General features: G+C 41.2%; 1 protein-coding gene and 1 long non-coding RNA gene across 9 annotated transcripts in view; one reads left to right on the top strand and one right to left on the bottom strand.

Annotated features, from left to right (window-relative positions):
• Window positions 1-5,505, top strand: part of ankfn1b (ankyrin repeat and fibronectin type III domain containing 1b) — a 202,444-nt gene extending 196,939 nt beyond the window's left edge. For all 7 annotated transcript variants that reach the window (XM_081600715.1, XM_081600716.1, XM_081600714.1 and 4 more), the window contains 5 exons: window positions 177-345; window positions 1,450-1,616; window positions 2,624-2,831; window positions 3,849-4,540; window positions 5,165-5,505. In XM_081600715.1, coding sequence (XP_081456841.1) covers window positions 177-345; window positions 1,450-1,616; window positions 2,624-2,831; window positions 3,849-4,540; window positions 5,165-5,467 — 1,539 coding nt within the window. In that variant the 3' untranslated portion in view covers window positions 5,468-5,505. The remainder of the gene's footprint in view (window positions 1-176; window positions 346-1,449; window positions 1,617-2,623; window positions 2,832-3,848; window positions 4,541-5,164) is intronic.
• On the bottom strand, window positions 69-21,835 carry LOC145549122 (uncharacterized). Of its 2 annotated transcripts, none has more exons than XR_014085085.1 (5): window positions 21,611-21,835; window positions 7,072-7,118; window positions 6,907-6,986; window positions 1,391-1,722; window positions 69-441 (listed from the first exon to the last, which is right to left on the bottom strand). It is a non-coding gene; the product is annotated as an uncharacterized LOC145549122 (long non-coding RNA). The 2 variants fall into 2 exon arrangements; XR_014085084.1 differs by having other exon boundaries at window positions 69-402; window positions 21,611-21,831.
• Window positions 21,836-22,407: the final 572 nt, after the last annotated feature.

Raw genomic sequence — 22,407 nt, 5'->3', positions numbered from 1 at the left:
CAAAGTTTCTGCGTATCATTGATAAGTGAAGCCTGTGCTGAAAAATATAAAGAACTCCCCGTAAATAGTTGAGTTCAGAAATGCGTCCACAGATTTTTTATTTTATTTTTTTTTAAGGGAGAACAATGATGCAAAACTCCTCCAGCGTTTTTGCTGAGTCCTCTGTGTTTTTCCAGGCTCAGGATTTCCGGATCTACAGCCAGGAAGTGCTGGAGTTTGGAGAAAAGGTGTCCTTCCTGCTGCTGCTGCCGCCGTCGGATGAAGTGTGCACGGCTCCGGGTCAGAACCAGCCGTACTCCCCTCGCTCCGGACTCCTCACGCTGCCGCTGCAGATCTTCGAACTCGGTCAGTGGATCGGGAGTCGGCTCCAGGTTTTACCACAGACCTTATCAGGTGGAAGGACTGGAGCCGACGAACAGGAAAACAGAGAGGAAAATATTTCTGCCAACAACAAAAAATCTAGAAAAATTAAGAACATTTCCAGGCTCTGAAAGTAAAAAAAACTCTGTAATTCTGAGACTAAATTCACAAAAATGTTTTGGAAAAACATGGAAAATTCAGAGTTAAAAATTTTTCTAGAAAAAACTGAAATTTTCTAGAAAAACTTGGACATTTCTAAATACAAAAACCTGAGATTGATCTCAAAACTTGTTTTCTTTTTGCAAATTTTCGACTTTTCTGTCCTAGTTTTCTAGTAAATTTCCGGGATTTCTGTAAATATTTGAGTTTTTTCTAGAAAATGCTAAACTTTTCAAACTCGAACTTTTTTGGAAAAACATGAACATTTCTGAGTACATTTTATTATTTTTACTTTTATCTGTTTTTTTTCTATAAAACTTCTGAGTTTAGTCTCAAATTTTCTGAGTTCCTGCTGGGAAATGTTTGACTTTCAAAGCTCAGAAGGTTTCTAGAAAAAAAAAATTACATTTCAGTCATTTTTTTACTGTTAAAACTCAGAATTTTTCATGTTTTTACATGAAAGTTTCTATCAATTTTTAACTTTTCAAACTCGAAACTTTCTAGAAAAACCGTGAACATTTCTGAGTCCAACATATGAACTTTTAAAACTCAGAAGTTTCTACCAGAATATTCCTGAGATTAATCTAAACATTTCTTAGTTTTTTCTAGCAATTTTTTTTTTTATTTCAAAGTTTAGAAATTTTCTAGAAAAAACTTGGAATTTTCTGAATCCAAAATTTTTACATTTGAAACCCAGAAACTTCAAGGGTTTTAGTCGAACATGTCTAATATAAACAGTTCTGAGGTTTTTTTTTTAGCACGTTTTCGACTTTTTAAACTCAGAAATTTCCAGGATTTTTCTCGAAAATTTCTCAAACTTAATCTGAAAATCTTTGAGTGTGAATTCCTCTTCCTGGTTTTGCTTTCCCACCTGCAGTCGCCCAAACACGCTGCCCTGTATTTCCTGACTGTGTCTCTGCCTCCCTGCAGTCCACTTCAGCGCGTACTGCCCCGGGTTCATCGGCCAGTACTGCAGAGTGTCGGCGCTGCTGGAGCTGGAGTCGCTCATGTCGCAGCAGGCTCTGCGGGAAGCGTTCTCCGAGGCCGAGCTGCTGGCCGCCAAGAAGAAGCACCAGCAGGTCCAGGAGCAGATGCAGGTATCAGCTGCGCCACCAGGGAGATTCGCTCAGACTGGACTGATGCAGCCGAAACGCCGTGCAGCCGACTGACTTTATTCAATCTGATTTTTTATTTTCTGATGCTCTGGTGGAAAAAACATGAAAACAGTAAAACAGTAGAAAGAAAAGAAAACCTTTATTTTAACCAGTTTTTATAACTTTAATTGAAATTTATCTTGACAGTTTTAGACTTTGCCAAATCAGGAATTTCCAAGTTTTTTCTAGAACATTTCTGGGATTAATCTTTTCAAACTCAGAAATGTCCCTAGTTTTTCTAAGAAATTTCAAATTTTCTGTTGTAATGTTACATTTTATTTAATCATATTTCTGAATTTACTGATATTTTTTTATTCTCTCGTGGGGAAAAAAGCACGAAAAGCGTGAAAAAAGTTTAAAAATTTAAAACTATTTCTAGAATATTGCTAAAAAAAATTTACTTTTTAAGCTCAGATTTTTTTTTTGATTGAGAAAATAGTAAAAAAAAAAATTCAGTTATTTTTTTGTTAATTGCCATTTATTGCAACAATTTTCAACAAATTCCAGATTAATCTCAAAACGTCTGAGTTTCTTTCCAGATCATTTTTAACTTTTCAAACCTTCCTGTTTTTCTAGGAATTTTCTTAGATGATTCTGAAACTTTTAGTTTTTTGGGGAATTTTACTTTTTTAAATTTACAGTTGCTCTAATTGTACTAACCTGACTTTATTTAATCATATTTTTGAACTTTTTTCAATGAAGAAAGAATAAAGAATTTGTTTTTTTTACACTAATTGAGGCTTACCAAGACAATATTCAGTACATTTCTGATTAATCTCAAAATTTCTGACTTTTTTCTGGAAAATTTGTAACTTAAAACTCAGAAAATTAAAAATTTTTCTATAAAATTCTCAAAATTTGAGTTTTCTGCATTCGTTCCCCCCCCTTGTCTCTCTCCAGAGACCCTAATCTGCTTAGATATTCATGATGAGCTGAATTTTTTCCTGCAGCAGATGGAGGAGATGTGGCGGGACGCCCGCTGGATCATGGACGCCCTGCAGTACGCCCGCTACAAGCAGCCCACAGGAGGAATCTCCATCAGCTGGATCATAGACTTCTCTAAGGAGGTTCTGCCGGACAAACCGGCCTCCACCTCGTCCCAGCCGGACTTCATGCCGTCCCCCATGCCCTCACCAGAACCCTGCCGCAAACACTCAGGTCAGAAGCAGCTGCAGACGGTCTGCAGCGCCTCGCAGAAACATTCGTTCTGTTCAGAAAAGGGTTTTTACGACATTTTGTCAGAGTTTTAAAGCATTAGAGCCGTTTTTCATTATGAGAATAAAGCCTCAGTGAACGTATCACAGAAGTCCTGCAACTGTAAAGTAAAGATAAATGCATGCCACACTTTTCAGAATTGTATTTATTTTTAAAAAATCCTCTACTTAATCTTGATTTATCACTAAATCCCAGTAAAGTTGCACCGATCCAACTGGTATCGGCCTGATCCATAAGGGCAAATCTATTCGGTCTAGTTCTATGCTTTGTGCTCTTATTATTTATTCTGCTTTATATTTAGAGATTCTAACTGCACGTTCTGAACCAGTTTCATTTTTATTTTACGTCGGCTGTTCGGCTCCCAGTTTCACCGAAAGTTGTTTTTGCGTATTTGACCAAATTTATGCAGCTGTTGGTGTTTTTTAAATGTGCTGCTCTGGTGCAGAGTTATCATGTTAATATGTAATTCAGAACAATCTGTTTAAGAAAAAGAATCGCTTTAAGTCAGTTCTGCCGTTTTTCCGTATCGGATCAGCATCAACCGATACATCAGATATCGGTATCGGGAGTGAAAATAGTGGATCGGATCGTCAGTAGCTGTGATCTGACAAAATGTTATTATTTCTGGATGATAAATTGTCCTGGAAGTTATTGTGATAATAATATTGTTATTTTAAGACCATTTTCAAGAAAGGTAACGGTAAAAATATCATAGTAATGCAAGAGCATATTAATACACTTTAAAACAAAACATCAAATAAAATGAATTATTTAGTCTCTGCAGACAAAAATGAAGCTAGTTGAGACCAATTCACCAAACTGAGCATTTTTATCGTCCAGTTTTTGGTGGAAAGAGAAAATCGATAAATTATGATGAAAATATTGATCTCATTTTAATGTATCATGAATTTAATCCTTTTCAGAGGCTCTGCAGGTTCACTGTTTTACTGCCTCCCTCAGATTATCCCGGTCTGTCAGATGAAGAGGGTTCCTCTGAAGTCTTCCTCACCACCGACAGCGACTACGACTCCAGCCGGGCGCAGAGCCCGCGTGAGCTGGACCTGCTGCCCCCGTCCCCCCTGTCCTCCTCGGCGCCCCTGGAGCCGCGCGGCTTCCTGCGCAGCGACGGCGGCGGCTCGGGGGGGCTGAGCTGCCCCGGCGGCGGCGGCGGGCGCGGCCCCCTGAGGGACTCCACGCCGGACGTCCTCCAGGCCTCGGAGCCTCAGCTGGGGCGGGACGGCGGGCGGGAGAAGCGGAGGGGCCCGCCGGAGCTGTTCGACAGCGACTTCATCCTCCCCAGCAGGCAAATCGAACTGCTGCACATCACCGAGAAGCGGCAGGCCTTCTGCGTACGGACCAGCAGCCTGGAGTTCCCGTCCAGCACGTCGGCCCAGCAGCAGCAGCCGCAGCCCCACTGCTCCTCCCCCTGCGCCTCGCCGCAGAGCCGCTGGCACCGGCCGTCGTCGGTGGACCGCTGCTGCTCCGCCGAGCGCTGCGCGCCTCAGCGTCCGCCGGCTCGGACGCTATCGGAGGACAGCGGCACGCAGAGACTCAACTCGCCGTCGCCGGCCGTGTTCAGGAAGGGCTGCCACGCCACGCTCAGAGTCTACCCTCAGTACCGAACCGGGCTGCCCAACGAGACCAGCGTCAAGGTACCGCAGCACCGCCAGCCTGTTTCCCTACGGAATGCCCTCCACGACAACAATCCACTGACTTTTTAAAAAGGAGTTCAGACATTTATTTTTAGCAAAATGTTTGGTTAATTTTCTTAGATATCGGTTTTAATCATTTATTTCTTTAAATATTTTGTTGCTTGTTTTGATTTTATTTCTTGCCCTTTGAGATCAAAAGATCAAAAGAACATTATGAATAAAATCTATTATTATTATTAGACTCAGCTTAACTGGGACCAAAGTTGCCATATATGTAACATTTCCAGCTCCTGCGGTTCATTCTCATATTATTACAACTTTTTCTCATAACTTTTTAATATTTTTTATAAAACTACAACTTTATTCTTTAATTATTATGACTTTTTTCAGATTTTGCAGCTTTTATCTTGTAGTATTACAACTTTATTCTTATGATTTATTTTGTTGCACGACCCGATTCTCGTATTATTTTGACTCTTAGTTTGTCCCGTAGCACTTTGTGGTTTTTTTAAACTAATTTCTCTGAGTCCCTGTTTAATTTTAATCAGTTTTTAGTTGCTGTTTGTGTCTGTCTGAAGCTGAGCTAAGCCTCTTCCTCCTCTTCCCCGTCTCCTTGTGCTGCAGCTTTGCATAACTTCGGTCACGACGGCCCGGGAAATGGTCCAGCTGGTGGTGCAGGAGATGAACGCGGTGTCTCGGCGCCTGCTGGGCGGCGGCGGCGAGGAGCAGCAGCAGTGTGTGTGCTACGGCCCGGAGCAGGTGAAGCACTTCGGCCTGGTGCTGGTGGTGGACAACAGGGAGAAGTGGCTGCAGGACGACTTCTGCCCCCTGGAGCTGCAGAACCCCTGGCTGCGGGGCAAACTGTGCGTTCGCATCAAGGACTACTCCCCTCTGGCGCTCAAACACAGCCGGGCCACCACGGTGTGACGCGCCTTCGGGTTTTTAAACCTGTTTAAATCCGTGAATTCGGCCGTCTTTGTTGCTTCGACTGCAAACTGTAACATTCTGAGTGTTTTTATTTTTTTTTGAGAATCTGTTTCTATGAAATGTGTTCTCCCCAACAGAAGAGCTTTTTTTCTCTACGAACGTCAGACCCTCATATGGACGCCAAATGAACATGAAACAGAGAAAAATCTTTTTTTCCTTCGTGCTGTCAGAAACCGTAGAGCAGAAGGTTGTGACACTGAGCAAATATCACAGTTTGGCACGGCTGGAACCAGCACTTTGGGCTGCGCGCCTTTCCAAAATGACACAGGCTTCGTCGTCATCATCATCATCATCATCATCATACTGCGACGGCGTGTTGGGGACATGGTAGGAAAAGGAGGAGCACATTTCCACCGTAAGACTCGGAAATGTTGAAAATTTGCTTGAAAAAAACTTTTGAAATTCAGAATCAGAAGGTTTTTCTAGAACATTCCTGAGATTAATTTCAAATTGTTTTGAGTTTGTTTTTGTTTTTTGTTGGAGCTCTGAAATTTATTTGCTTTTTCTTGAAATTTTGTTAATTTTCAGAGATTTTTCAAGAACATTTCTGACTTTCTTTTCTAGGAATTTTTTTACTTTTGAAGTTCAGAAAAGTTCAAGATTTGTTCTACAAAATTACTGAGATTAATCTAAAATTTTCAGGTTTTTTCCTAGCAAATTGTTTATTTGCTTTTTCTGGGAAATATCTGAAATTAATCTCCAATATTCTGATTTTATTTTCTTGTGATTTTTTTTTTTTTTTCTTTTTACTTTTCAAGCTCTGAAGATTTGGTCTAGAAAATTTTAGGTTAATCCAAAAAAATTCTGATTTTTTTTCAGCAAATTTTCGACTTTTCAAGCTTAGAAATCTCTGGTTTTCTCTAAAAAATCTCTGTGATCTCAAAACGTCAGAGATTTTTGGCAGAAATGTTGTTCTTTTTTCCCTAACTTGCTGTCGTTGCCAAACAGAAAGAGCTTCTCCTATGAGCTCTTTACGTTACGACTCTGAGAGCTTCAGGCTTCGGTTTCCAGAGATGCTAGACGTTATTGAAACATGTTCAGAGGTAAAACATGAGGAAGCGTTTGACCTGTAAGCCGGTCAGAGCCGCCCTTGGTTTCTCCCTTGCCTGGTATTTAGCAGCCAAGCAGGAAATAATGAACATTAGCACAAAATTCGGTGGTGCTGTCCTCGCTAAAGTCGACTCTAGTTCAGATAAAATGGATCCTATTAAGCCAGCTAATTTTCCAAACAGGGAAAAAGAAGCAATACTCTCCACTGTGTTGGTTTAAATTGAAATAGACGTCATGCAAACATTCATTAGCTGCCATTCTGGCCTTTGACCTTTCATGGAGCAGCTGTAAGTTTCATCCTGATCGTGCATCAGTTGGATGTTTCACACCTGCTTTGGTTTGAAGGACTTCTTCATAACTCGGCAGCCACGTCTCTGGTTCTGTTGCGGTTTTAGGAGGTCCTGTGTTTCTGCAGATAAACCAAACTTGGTTTCAAAACAAGCGTGTAAAAGCACGTCACAGAAGAAGAGTTAAGGCAAACAAGAGGTTCTCACCTGCGAGGTGAGGCTCTGGTGACTGCTGTAGAAACTCACTGGCCTGTCTGAAAAACACATGCACAGTAAATGTTGTTTGTTTTAGCTTTATAAGCGTTCTTACTGGAGATGTGCCGATCAGGTTTTTTCCTGCCGATACTGATCACCCATGAGGGCCGATCACCGATACTGATCACATATTTATTATTTTTTTAATCATAAGCACTACCGGTTACATTATGTGGAAAAAGGAGCCATTAATTTACCTTAATTTAGACAAAAACTTGTTTTTAATAACTTTTTCCAAGAAGAAAACTAAACAAAACAGGCATTCTGCAAATTGTCCTGCTATCAGTAATACTATCTTTAACAGACTGATAACATATGGAGGCTCTGAAGAGGCTAAATGATGCAAAGAGCCAAAATAAAACCTCTCAACATTGCCAAAAAAAATTAAAGTATAAAACTTAACATTCAAAGACAAATACAGGTTCCATTACAATAAACAATCCTGAGTTACTGAATGAAAACTTCCTGTTAGCATGGCAGCTAGCTAGATTACTGCTAGTTCTGAGTGGCTGTTTCTGACTGAGCGGAGTAATTATGCAGAACAGGGAGGAGATTGATTATTTTTTCAGAGATTATCTGTCTCATGTTAGGACAGCGAAAGTTTTAATACGTATGTAAAATGTATTTTTTTAGGTTAGATGCTGCAGCTTTAAGCAGAGGTTCGGTGTGAGAGTCACTACCAGGTGGAGCAGAAGCGGCGCTCCGTCTGTGAAATATTACTACCTGTAGCGTAGCAGCGGTTCAACAGCGAGAGCAGAACCAGCGTCTTACATCGCAGCTCGAAGACTTTAATAATGTTGCGGGTTATTTGTTTAGCTTTCTGACCGTCATGCTAATCCGGCTGAGTGTTTGTAGCTGTGCGCTGCTTTACCTGCTATCTGATCCTCCATATGTCTTTTTTACTGCAGTGAGCCTCGATGTAGCCAAACTCCGTCAAGTATGTCATTGTTTTTATGTCGTACTGGCTTAGTCGTGCTGATGCATTTTGATGCGCTTCAATTTTTCGCGCAACACGCAAACGTCCCCATTCACTCAGTGCGTTATAGTTCCACATCGCTTAGGATTTGTTGCTACGCGTTTGCGCAGAGTGAAGGAAAGAGGAGACCAGCTGCACAGTCAGGAGGCTAAATGAGAAGCAGGTGATCGATATCGGCAACAAGAAACAATGATCACCGATTATGCACTTTTTCACGAAAATCGGCCGATTATGATCGGTGACCGATCGATCGGCACACCTCAAGTTCTTACACATTGTCGTCACTCAGACCCAAACAGATATTTAAATGGTCTCCATTTAGCATAAATTCAGACTAGATGGTACAGAATGCTAAAGCTAGCGGCTAATCTGTTCTGGTGTCTCCAATCTGAAAAATGTCACAAAGCTCTTAAACATCATGATATTTAGCAGTTATTTCCCCAGAAACTAAAGATTTTACATATCAAACATGGAGGTTGGAGGCGGTGCGCCACCAAAAATCTCCCTGTGTAAAACACTGACAATGGAACAAAATTATTGGTGCTACAATAAGTTACCCTGGTATCAAAATGGAAGGAAAAAGTCATTAACTTTTTAAGTTGATCAGAAATCCTAGGAAATTAAACATTTTTGCATTTTTAATATTTAAAAATTAGAAACACAAGAGAACATGCCATTCCAGATATTGAGATTAGGGACGCACCTAAATATCTGCATCAACATCCGATACCAGACATTATTTAACATATCGGTATTGGTCCGATAAATAAAACTGGGCCGATACAATCAACCAATATTTATTTTTTATTTGTTTCTGGTTGTTTTTTTTCTCCTAAAGGTGTTGAAATGTTAGTAAAATACACATAACATTGGTAAATATCGGTTATAGCTCATAACAGAAATATTAATATCGGATATCGGCCCAATTTTTTTGCATCGCTGCATCTCTGATTAAGATGTTCATATATGTCAGAGAACTAACAAAACTGATAATGAGAAACAGTTAAAACAGATTAAACTGAGAAAAAAAGTTTAATTAGAAGCAAAATAAATTATCCAACCACAGAAAACGAGGGAGATGGAAAAAGATGTAAATATATACCTGGTACATAATTTATTCCACATGTTTGATGCTTTAAAAAAAGAGCAAAAAAAAGCTTGTTACCCCTCTGATCACGACGGAAAGAGAAAAAAATGGGAAGTATAATAAAAGTATCTGCTAAATTGAAACTGTTACCTTTTCAGGTGCATTTTTTAAATTTAATTAAATGGCTTTAGTTGAGTTTTTATGCTCCAGAAACCACAGTGAGGTATTAATAAATATTTGTTTACAGTTCTGGCTACTCCAACAGATCTTCCTGCACAAAAGTGAAGCTTCTTTCCAACCAAACATTAAAATATTACTGGATTATTTTACATTTCCCATTTCATTATTCCAGGTTCTTTCACTATTTTTGCACCGGATGAAATGATTTTCTGCTTCAAAACGTCGCCTGCAGGCTCAGCAGCATTCATTACTGTAAATAAACGCGAGTACAATGTAGCATCGAGTTTATTGAGTTTACTGACTCGGTTACTGTAGCATGTTGAACCTGCTAGCGGGGCGCTAACAGACGCGTCCTCACTGTTTACAGAGCTGACCTTTCTTACACGTTTACAGCCTGTTTTACATGTAAACTGCTGTATAAAGATGTTCTGATGCGTCGTAACTGGTTTTACTGATGGCTCCAGCTCTCGTGTTAGCGCCTAGATGTCCTCTTTACTCGTGTTTTCTTTTTTTTCTTCTTTTTTTTTTACAACGGCCATCTGCAAAAACAAATGACTCGGCCACAAACTGAACCGAGGAGATCAGGGGATGAATGTACTGTATCTGCCCTCAATGTGAAGCTAACCAGAGATGGATGGGGGGGAGTGGGGGCCACCGGAGATGTCAAAGGTCAGTGACATTACGGGCTCTGAAATGAGGGAAAAGAAGGTTCTGAACTCCCTTTCTGGTGTGGTGAAAATACAGCCCTGTGTTTACAAGGAACTGTTGGTGGATCCATCAGGCAAAGTCATGAAGGAGACATCACGTCACTTTTTTAAAATTTATTTTTATTGAACAATAAATGAATATTACAAAATAAAAGCCCTTGTTTGTTTAGTTCTTTTAGCAGATCTGCTGTACTGGAGCGCAGGAACTTTGTGGGTTGTTACCTCTGAGCTCTTCCTGTTGGGAGCGTAAATTAGCCGTAGCACGCCGTCCTCGCTGCTTAAACTTTAACTGGGTGCACATTATATTTTTATCTATGCTTTCACATGTTCCATTAATTCATCTGATAATGATCAGAGTGACATATAGCCGGCTGTCTGGCGGTGGGTGACCTCAGCGTCGTTCGCCACCCCGTCGATGAAAGCGGGAAGGCGAGCAGCTGCAGGATGAATCCCACGCTCGTTTAGGCTACAAGTCGGTCACCAGCGATGGAAACATTTACTGCTTTTCAAACTACATCTCTCTTTAGCACCGCCTTCATCAGTTGCAGACTCTCAGTCAACGTTGTTCCAAGTGTTCATGCTTTGGATAAGGCACTCAGACTGACGCACGTTTGGATAAAAACAAACGTGTCGGATTGTGAAAAGAAGGAAAACAACTATTTGTCACTTAGGAACCAAAGGAAGCAAAAAGAGAAAGGGTTTGCTTTTAAAAATTCACTTTGTTCTTCAGGTGATTTATTATTCTACAAGCAAACACAGATTGTGCACGCTTATGCTAACATGCTAAGAGCGGTTCTGACATTGTGTTTAGCATATTAGCATTTTTCTAGCCTTGAATACATTTAGCACACTCAACTACCTCTAAATTAAATTAGAGAAGAATACAACACTGAAAAAACAGAAAATCTTATTTTTGTCTAGTTTTTAGTGCAAATATCTTAGTACACTTAAAATTAGACAAATGTAACTGATGAGCAGCGTTTCAGCAAGATATAGGAGTTTGATTTATGTCAATAATTCCTTGATATTCATATAAAAGTGCTACTTCCTGTGGCAGATTATTACATGGGGAAAATGTGTTGTAACAGGTGAAATAATCTGCAATAATCTGCAACATCAAGGAATTATTTAAGAGAAGCTCTTCTACATGTCCAGTTTTGCCTTATTTTAAGTGCACTAGAAACTAGAACAAAACTACTTGCCAAGATTTTGTGGTTTTGCAGTGCATGGCTACACTTGTTAGTGAAACAAAAAACATGCAAAAAAATCCCATTAATGATTTTTTAAAGAGCCTAAACATGTTCTCCTCGCTTCACATGGCTGGATTTAGTGCATTAACGTCACTATATACAATATTTATAATTAGCGCTGCTTTCATTTTTGGTTTGCGGTTCCCATCACCAAAAAAAGGCTTTATCGCCCCCATGAGGCCGTAACAGAAACTGGAATTGCCCTAAATGTGGACCCAGTCATCAACGAGATCCAGTCAGTTGGTGTTTCCATGCAGAATGGTTTGGTAATCCACAACAAGAAACGTAAAGTTTGATTTGAAATGATGCCAAATCTACACATTTTACAAAAGATACTAACTGTGAATATTCCAGGGCTTTAAGTGTACGATTAAATATTCGTCAGCAAAGAAACGCCGAGGAACTCCTGCTTCTCAAGATAAAAACTCCTCCGTTTGTGTGTCCTGCAAGTCAGCAAGCAGCAGAACGCCTATTTTTACTTTTGCATTAATACATTTTTATGCTGCACGCTCCTGTTTATGCGCTGCGTGTTTATATGTTTAGTTGACTCATGATCCCGGGGTTGAATTCTGGCTCGCCAGCTTGCTTTCAGCAGGCTCATATCACAGTGCTCCCTTGCTAGCCCCATGTGTTTTTTCAGCCCTTGAGCAAATAAAATGCTGCATGCTTCCCTGTCAACAGATCCTACAAACATTAATGTGAAGAAGGACGCACAAACACACGCACTGGCACACAGCGGCCACTCAAGAATCTTGATATATGGATGTGTAAATGCACATGTGTACCATTTGGAAGATTTACACTTTTAAGCTATATCAGGCTATATCTCAAGCATCTTATCACACACAAGCCAGGCAGCAACACTTGCCAAGTCACTACACCTTTAAGAGCAGCCCTTTAGCATTTATTGACAGTAACTTAAGAATTGCACTGGAATTCTGACACCTCCTAATTTTAAACCTTCTGACTCCAGGAGGACCCGATCTAAATATAACCTCTGGCACATATCTGAATACGCATAAAGAAAACATTCCAAAAACGCCTTGAATAGCGGCTATTCATGCTCAGAAACAGAGATTCAATGTGGAATGCGCCCCGCAGCGCGTCCCGTGACTCGACAAATCCCCGCGTCCAACAACAGGCGCAGGTTAAGGTCCAGTACTGGTCGGATTCATCCGATCCGAGCCTTTAATGAGCACTTCCACTGGCATGGACGTCGGATTCGGAGGTTGTTAAGATTCCTTGCAGAAACTGGATGAGTGCAAACAGCTTGTAGCATCTGATACGACCTCCAGTCCATCGGAAAATCACTTCACCGCCACAGCGGACAGATTTTTGGGTGCTTGTCTACTTCCACTGCTTGTGCTACGTTTGATCCCTCCAGAAGTTATTAACAGCAGTTAATATGCAAAATAAATCACATTTCGGACATTTTTTTTATTTCATTTGGGTCTAAAACTGCTTAAAAAACAACCCCCAGCACTCCAAAATTCAACAGGCACTGCACCGTTACCTAGCAACCATAGCTCAGCCCCGTTACCTAGCAACCATAGCTCAGCCCCGTTACCTAGCAACCCAAGCAGCGCTCCAACACAACACTCAAGAGCAGCGCTACTTCAGCGTATTTTTACTCAAGTAAAAGTAAAACATATCCACCCAAGAAATTACTCAAGTAAGAATAAAATAGTATTTCGTAAAAAGTCGACTCAAGTACTGAATATTTAGAAATTACATCATCAGATGGACCAAAACTTAAAGTGGAAATTTTGGTATTTTAAGGTGTAAAATTACAATAATTCATATAACAAAAAAAATAATAATTTAAGTAAAAACTGCAGCGTAGAAAAAATGCTTTTTTTTTTTTTCAAAAAAGTTACTCAAGTAAATGTGTTGACTAAATGTAACTCACTACTAATTAACTCTGGTTTTACTGCTGCATGTGCTGTACAATGGCTACTGGAAAAGACAAATGTCTTGTTGACTTACAATCAGGAAACCACTTGCTGTGCTCTTGTTGGTTATGCAGGAGGCTCCACTTCTGCTTTTCGAAGACGTAGGTCTCGGTCTCATGACCACAGTTGGAACATATCAGTGTCATCGCTTTGCTTTTTGGCTCAGCTAATTCTGACAGAGAAACAATTGCGACTCCAATGCTTGAAACATTTAAAGATCAAAGCGACCGTTTGAAAGTTTTCTTTTCAACGTTGGGTTTATGATAGAGGATGACATAGGAGTCGATTTTTCACTCCATCCCACTGCTGCAGAAAACAATCCTGTCCAAATCCCAGGCCAGAGTAAAAAAAGAAAAAAAAAAGATTTCTATCCCGTCCCACTTCCCGTAAAATGACTCCCTCTCCTGTACCGCTCCCATTTTTCTTCTTCATTTAGCCTTTACACTAACTTTTATTTGATCTCCTCCCCATTCTGTTTTAGGTTACTTCGCCTTCTGCCGTTTTATTTGAAGAGATGTGGCAGCAGGAATAGTTCATCTGTGGTAATACAGGGAGGCATTTACTGCTTTAATCAAAACAACAAACACAGGAAACATTGTGTGCTTCTGGGCCTTGTAGTTCTTCTGACTTCCGTTAAAAGTGTGAGTTTTTAAAAGAAAACCACAAAATGGCGGCGCATGTCCTATGTTTCATCTGTCATCATAACGCTTTTGTTCTCGCTCCCGTTTTGGTTCTGTTAACTTTTTATCCTTTACCATCCCAGTCATGTGATCAACAATAAAGTTTACTCCCATCCTCCGGTAATCTCTAAAAAATATCAGCCTCTGGTTTATAGAGAGGATCAGATTAGCGACAGACATGATGGGATGTGTATAAATTCGGTTGTGTGATGCAGACAGACAGGAAATTCAAGCTAAGATGTGGTAGGTAAACATTACTGTCAGCTTCTCCTGTTAGACTGATGCATGCGAGGGAAGATGTTGGTATTTATTCCAGATAATTAGGCTTAATCTCCCTCATAAAGGGCAGTAATCCAGATTAGGACAGTGGCTTGAAGAAAATGAACAAAGGGAAACTGGAAAGTCCATCAAGATCAAGGAATTACATGATTACTGACTCGTAACGGACAATCGGGCAACTGGTGGAGAACCTAAAACATGCAGTGACAGGGAGTCAGGATTGTCCCAGGAAGATGGGTTGAGAAGAGAGAACATACAAGAACGACCTCTAAAAGATGGCGACACCACAACAGATCCCCTACTCCATCCTACCAATCCTCACGAACAAGACGCCAAGATACATCATACATGAGGCGGCCATATTGAATTCAGAGAAGTATCTGACTTTCCGTGTAGGTGTTCAAACTTCGAAACGTGGACCCCTGGTTTTCTCCAACTGGGAAACTAGAACACGCTGAAATTCAAAGGAACGCAACATTATTTACCAATCACTTAAACCGGAGAACCATCCAAACACGCACTTGGACAGTTCACTGATTGGTCGGCGCCCTCATGTCTGAGCCTGGATTCCTTTCATTTTGTTGAGACAGAACACCATCTGGAATACTCTGTCACAAAACATCTCTTGCATATGGAGATGGAAAATCTAACCAAGTTATTTTCAATAGCAACATGATGTTCAGTTATTTCACTTCTTTGATCCACGGATGTCAACATGAAAAACGTTCTCATGCCTCACACAATAGTTTGGTCCATTGCTGTGAACAACTCGGTAAGAAATGCCGCGCTGGAGAAAACACAAATCTAACCGAGTAGTTTTTTTAGTTTCTGGTGGAAATATCTTAGATACATGAAATAAGCCAAAACTAACTGACAAGTAACATTTCAGCAACAAACAGGAACTTAAGTCAATAAATCCTTAATATTGATGGAAACTGGTTCATCAATGAAAACATGGGAAAAAAATGACAATGTAAGTGAAATAATCTGCCAGAGGAACTAAAGCTTTTTTCATCAATATTATGAAATTACTGACAAGCCTCTATATCTTTCTGTAAAGTTACTTCTGAGATAGTTTTGTTTTATAAGCTATTTGCGCTAGAAACTAGACATTAACTCTTGTTAATGTTTGTTGGGGTTTTTTTGCAGTGTAAACATTTTGCACTCGTGTCTTGAAGCATTAAAGGGGCAGGATGATGTATTTTCCAGGCACAGGGTGAAATTTTATAGCACATTCAAGTAACTATGTTTAAAAAGATACTATATGTATCAAGAAATTTGACTTCCTGATTTAGCACCTTAAAATTGGGCCTGTCTCTTTAAAAACTCCTGCTCTTTCTGAAACTCTGCTTTCTGGAAGTCATCACAACATGGCTCCTCTATTAACCCTTTAACAACGTTTGTACCAGCATGTCACTCAGACGTAGCTTGTATAATGATGCACAGGTCCACAAGGTGTTTGCTAATTGCTGCTGGCTAGTCTGAAGGAGCTGACTAAAGCGCAAAAAAAGTTGATTTTACATGAAACAGCAGCTTTAACTTGTATTCAAATAATAGGGATACGCTATCATAATCAAACCTAAATGAAAAATGAACGTAATTTGGACTTTATGCAATGAGGGCATCACCTGTCATTTCAACACCAGCCGATTCCAGCTTCCCAGCTAGCGGATGATTATCAGCAGCGTACATGTGTGCTTACATGCCGGCTCCAGCGCGTGTGTGAGGGGTTTTGCATATGCGTGTACAGTGGGTGGGAGAAAATAAAGCCTACCACTACGGCATCACTCATTTCTGTCTCTCATTCTCCTTCCCCGGGGCCCATAAACCTTTAAAGCACCTATAAAACACTTGGCGAGGCCTTTTTGAAGTTTTTATGAAGATCAGGCTTTATTGTTCCCTAGAGATGAGCCCCACTCCGCTGGCGCCTCGGAGCTTTCTGGAAGTGCCAGTGAATTCGGGGCGGGAGGTGTGGGTTTGGGGCTGGGTGGCAGCGGAGGAGGTAGTCCCATGGAGGAGAGAAGGTTTAGGAACGGGAAGGGCGCTGCGTTCGGATTCGCTGGCGTACGCATGTCAGCTTGGCAGATTATATCTTCATCTTCGGGTGCTAACTTTAGGTTCTTTGTACACCTTTTAGGTTAAAGTTGTCAGATCAAGGCGACGTTCACACTGCAGCCTGAAATGACCAATCTTTGGTGAAATCAGATTTTTTTGGCGTTGTCATTCCCACTTCCAAACACATGCGACTTGTATGCGATTTCCTGCAAACGACTTGACAGTGTCCCGCAGGCGCAGTAGAGGGCGCAATAACGTCACACATAGAGAGCATTCTCAGTGTTTTCCCAACCACCACAAAAAAAGTAGAAGAAGAAGAAGTGAGGAAGTAAACGTGGATGCTAATGGAGGCGCATATCTTACGATTTTGAAGTTGTTGTCCGACCCGAGCCAGAACATTAACAACTTAATCCCCATTATGGACCCCATGCATGTTATTGTTTACAACTGGAAGTCTAGTGCATGCCCATAACGCTGGGGGGTGAAAAGACGATTCTTTTACCCACCATCCGTAGCCGCACTGCAGCAGTAGAGTGATCCCGTTAACTAAATGAAACCTGGAGATGCAGCCATTATTAATTTTGTGCCATGCACCACAGCAAAGGGAAAAATAACACAGAAAAAACGACTTAAAACCACATACTTCTCTGAGACGCTACATGCAGACTCGTTGCCATAGCAACTGACAACAACGCCACGTTAGGTTTCAGGATTCAACACCAAAAACACTCAGACATTTCCCACACAAAGAACCGAACATTCAGCTCATTGCAGTTTTTTTGTGTGTTTTTAGGCTTGATGTTTATTGTTAATAAGTGGTAGATTAGCTACGGCTATTAGCTAAGCTAACACAGCGGTGATCGATTAGCTAATTTAAACACCTGGTCTACTGATGATCTGTCAGAGTTGGTGTACGGGTCGCCTGTCTTTTTACTCTGTAACCGAATCAAAACACAGAATTCTGCAGCACATCTTCATGTTACGGTTGTCAGAGTCAAGCTAGCATAACTGAACTACTTCCCTCTCCTTCACAATTTTTTTTTAAATTAAAACTTTTCCTGACCTTGTTATCTAGTTGTGGTGTTGCTGACAATTAGTAGCAAAGTACAGCGTTGCGTTTTCTTTTATACGTCATGCGTACATTTAAGATTTAGCGCATTATATTGATAACTCGACAGCTAAAACCAATGCTGGTTATTGTTAGTGAGCAACTTTTTGCCCTCCAGCAGGGAGATGGGGTCCTGTGTGCGTTACATCATGTTGTAACGGGTTCGTAGTCTTTTTTCCTGGTGGCGCATATCAGGAAGCAGATTAGTGATATTTTGTCAAGTATCGATGACGGTCCGGTCGGATGAATGCCGTTCAGATTCAGGTCACATTTTAAAAGATTGGGTACGAATCGTGTATCGAAATGTCCTGGGTCAGATTAGAAAAAACTCCGATCTGTGTTGTTCAGACTGTCATGAAAGCATCAGACTCAACGCATTTCGGAACTGGGTCACTTCAGGCTGCAGAGTGAACGTAGCCCAAATGAGAACATTCCAATAAAAGCACATGTGCGGGCCTGCATGTTTGTTCGCAGACGTCGGGGCCAGCAGGTTGCGTTCTTGTTGTTTGAAGTGGGGCTCTGTTGTTCTCATGGAGCTAAATGAATGGAGCCGGACCCCCCTCCATCTGTCTGATCCAGCGGCACCGGCCCTCCCTCCCAAATCCCAGCCCTGACGCCCGACGCGCTGGCCCCCCTCAAAGGAACAGTTGGCAAACGGACGGCCCGTTAAACAGCGGAGGGCGACGGTGCTCACCTCTGCGGACGCAGAATGCGAAAGCCAGACCAGAGATTAGCTTACGTTTGTGGATACTGGTGTATCTCAACCTAAGTGGCTGTTAACGTGGGAGTGTGTGTGGGAGTGTGTGTGTGTGTGTGTTGGGAGTGGCAGTTACGAGTCAGTGGCCGTGACATCAGCCCCTCTGGTGGCTTTGATTCTCTCTTTGCCCTCTGCAGGGCTCATTGTCATCTAAAAGCGAATTTGACCGAGGCGCTGACAGGATCATGTCTCTGTTTGGATCTCCACAACTTACCTAGAAACAGCAGTTAGCTGCTGCCGTTGGGTAGTAACTACTACTCACATTTACCTGAGTAACTTCTTTGAAAATTTACTTTTAGGAGTATTTATACTATGCTGTACTTTGAGTAATTTTGTTATGAAGTTTCTCTTCTCTTGCTTGAGTAAAATTTCTGGATTTTCTACCCACTGAATGAAACACAAACACGTTTTAACCAAAAATTCACCAGACACGCACCTGCAGTATTTTATTGAAAGAAACTGATTTGGAAAATTTTTTCTTTTGACTGATTTTGTTATTTTTATTAATTATTGTCATTTTGATCTTTAAAATACCAAAATTTTCCACTTAGCTTCATATTTTGGTCCATCTGATGATGCAGTTTTAAAATATTAAACAATTGATAGTTTGATCGGGTACTCAGTAGGTGAGTAGACTTTATACCAAATACTTTTTTACTCTTATTTGAGTTGATTATTGTGAAGCTACCAGTAACTGGATTACTTTATTGGTTATTTGCACAAGAAAGTGATCCAGTTACAACACAGATAAATTATATTCAGAGGTGGGAGAGCAGCCAATAATTGTAATCAAGTAAGAGTAGCAATACTTCAACATATGTTTACTCAAGTAAAAGTAAAAAGTAGCCATACAAGAAATTACTTTAGAGTATTTGGTAAAAGGTCTACTCAATCACTGAGAAACTGATCAAATTATCAATTGTTTAATATTTTAAAATTACATCATCAGATGGACCAAAATTGGAAATTTTGGTATTTTAAGAACCAAAATGACAATAATTCATATGAGTAACAAAAAAAAATTACAATTGGCCTTCGCAGCGCTTAGCTGCTCGGGCCTAATCACAAAATCAGGCAAGTAAGGAGTACTGCCACCTACAGGTGGGAATTAGCATCACCTAAACCCAATGTGTTAGATGATTTCTGTGGGAAACTCACAATTATTCATTAGTACCAAAAAGTACAAACACCTCTTGATTTTGCATGAATTTCCACAAATGCAGAATTGCAAAAAACTGTTTTCTTCAACATTCTTTTCATGTGTCTAGATGTCCACAAAACAACGCTGTGGCAGACCGGATCTGGCCCGTGGGTCTTGAGTTTGACACATGTGCCTTACATGTATCCAATTGAAAACAATTGTCACCAACATTTTAAAATCGTCTCCAAATGTTCACCTTGCAAAGAACTAAAGCCAGAGTCTTCATTAGCATTCAGCGCTAAGACTCAGCATCCTGGAGGCTGGAAGTAATTTGTTCGCTACAGACATTTAGGGCCCAATCCACATTAGTCATTAGCATAACTAGCATCCTAAAACAAAAACGCAACATCACACTGGTGTTTGTCAGAGTCAGATACTTCAGAACCACAGACAGGACCGTTTGGTGCCAAGGAGGCTTCCAAACAATACACAAGGAAACAAGAGTTTCTATTCAGCAGAGCGGTGGAACTGATGGACGTGTATCCTAAACACACACACACACACACACACACACTAACCTCAGCTCCAACTCCCTTTGTGCAAAGGATGATGTCATGCTTTCTGAAAACATAGGGGTGCTGGGGGCTTCATGGGGTGGTGGTGTGGGATTCCTTTGGTCCTTTCAAGTTTGCAGGGGGAGTCTTGGGCCAGGCAGGGTAGACGGTACGAGGGCAGGAGGCTCAGCTCTGCCACCCCCCCAATTCCTCCGCCGCCCCAGCAAGCGACCACATTAGGCACGCTCCGGCCGCGCCATCAAAGGCCCGGCTCGCTGCACACTCACACACACTTTCAGAAGCTCCCAGTCGCTTCCAAAGTGCACGTATGGATCCGCGGGCACAAGTCAAGCGAGCCGCTTCTCACTTGGCTGAAACAAACGCGTGCCTAAAAATAATGACGTACAAGCATACACCCACACAATAAGCGCACACACTCCCATACCAGCAGATCAAACGTGCACACTCTTCAATCACGCCCGCCCCCCACGGCTGTGTTATTGTTTTGAAAATATGATTGCGGTGACGGATGGGACGGGGTAAGCGGAGGGCTCTGGCAGGGGCGAGTGGCAGGGCCTCTCCATTGTGTCCGACCAGTGTGAGTCTGTGTCCATAGCTATAGAAACTGGGGCCACACTGGGAAGGCATGCTTTCATCTCCACCACAGGCCCACCGATGGCAATAAGGGGTCAAATAAATCCCCCTGGATGCAGGGTGAACGTGTGTGTGTGTGTGTGTGTGTGTGTGTGTGTAGGGTGAGTTGACCAAGCTGAAGACATTTAAAAACAACAACAACAAAAAATTTAAATTATAAAATATGAAATACTTTAAAAGAAATTTGAGAAGAAAAATCACAACAACCATGCTTTTCTTACAAACCGGAAGTGAGTGCCATATACTGACCCTTTGCAGTTACGTCACTAAATCATTCGAGGCGCCATGATGGACGTCGGAAGTGAGTATTGAACAGAGCGAGCTAGCTTAGAAACCGAGCGACAAACCAGAACAAAACAGAAAATGAAAAGTAATGAAATATGTTTTTATGGAGCTACTAAGAGAATAAATAGATTTTTACTTTAAAGGTCACACCGTTACCAACAGCCTGATTCTTGTTTTGCTAACCGACTTGCAATAGCGCTCTGAAGCACAATGTTCATCTTCAGGGTTTGCATTGCCTTGACAAATCCCAGAGTCACTGATTTCAGCCCTTTAAGCTCATACACTGTGTACACAAGCAATGACAAGCAAAACTGTGCAGATTCACTTCTGGCACACAGTTCAAGAGCTGCTAGCAAAATATGTACAAGTGTGCAGAGCTACGACGTGGACACATGCAAAGGTGGGAAGAGATCCCAAAAACTTTACTCGATACTTAATAAAATTACTCAAGTAAATGTAACTAGTTACTACCCAACTACCAAGCTCCTGGCATCAAAATGTCAGAAACAAATCAGTTCCAACGTGTTTTTACCACTTATACGTAGTTCCCATGTGACGTCACACGTCCGTGAACTTTGCAACTGACAGCCATCTTAGCAGGCAGTTACTATGACAACAATATACAAGCCACAAAGTTAAAACTAGCTCTAGCTTCGTTCCTATCTAACGTATAAACAATTAAAATACACGACAGCTACTTAAGTACTCTACCCACCTACTAAGATAAATACCACTGATATTTACTGTAGTACTTACTCCCGAACTAGCTAAATTAGCTAAGCTAATGTAGTATTTATCTGCTAGCCAAGACGGACATGTAGCCTACGTGTAAACGTTGATTGTATGGATTTCGGGCCGCGAAGCTCCTCCGTGGTGTTCACGATGTCCTACATTTGTTGGTCTCGAAGCCTTTTGTCCGCTATGCATTGCGCATGCGCTTGTGTGAGCGGTGGACTTCCGCGTTATGTGCTGTGTTGTAAACAAACAAGTCTGGATCCGGAGGCGGTTTCCGTTTAGCGCGTAGCATGTGGTGCAGACCTGCAGCCCGATCTATTATGATAACACTAAAATCACAGTGTTAGCATGCATTGCACATCGTGGTCATAACAAAACCAATGTCATAATGGTGTAATGGCGACTTAAGTGAAACTATTTAAGTACCTATCATTAATACAGAAAGAAAAAACACACATTTAAACAATATAAATTTAGAAGGAGACAGTGAGGCAGAGCTTGAGGACCAAACCTGCAATGATAGTCGGGTATGAACAAACAAATGCATTAAAGAAAGAAATTCAAATTCAAATACACTTTATTGATCTCAAGGGTAAATTAAATATTTCACATTTTGTGTAATTACACAAATAGAAATATAAACCAAGTTACGGTTGCCTAGTAATATTGTGCGGCTGGCTTCCAGTTCAGACTTGTGGGGACTTTGTATTGATAATAAAAACCCACCAGTTGAGATCAGTATTAATTCATTAGTAAGGAGTGAGTCAACATGAGAGTCACCAGACAGCAGAGGGGAAGAGAGGTTGCACAGCCACCACATGCCACAGACAAACTGACGATACTTCTCCTGGGCTCCATGCCGGAGACCTGGCTGTAATTACACCACTC

Source organism: Poecilia reticulata, chromosome 19, assembly GCF_904066995.2.
Source record: "Poecilia reticulata chromosome 19, P_reticulata-male-v2, whole genome shotgun sequence".
NCBI lineage: Eukaryota > Metazoa > Chordata > Actinopteri > Cyprinodontiformes > Poeciliidae > Poecilia > Poecilia reticulata.
This window is presented reverse-complemented; position numbering and strand designations above follow the sequence as displayed.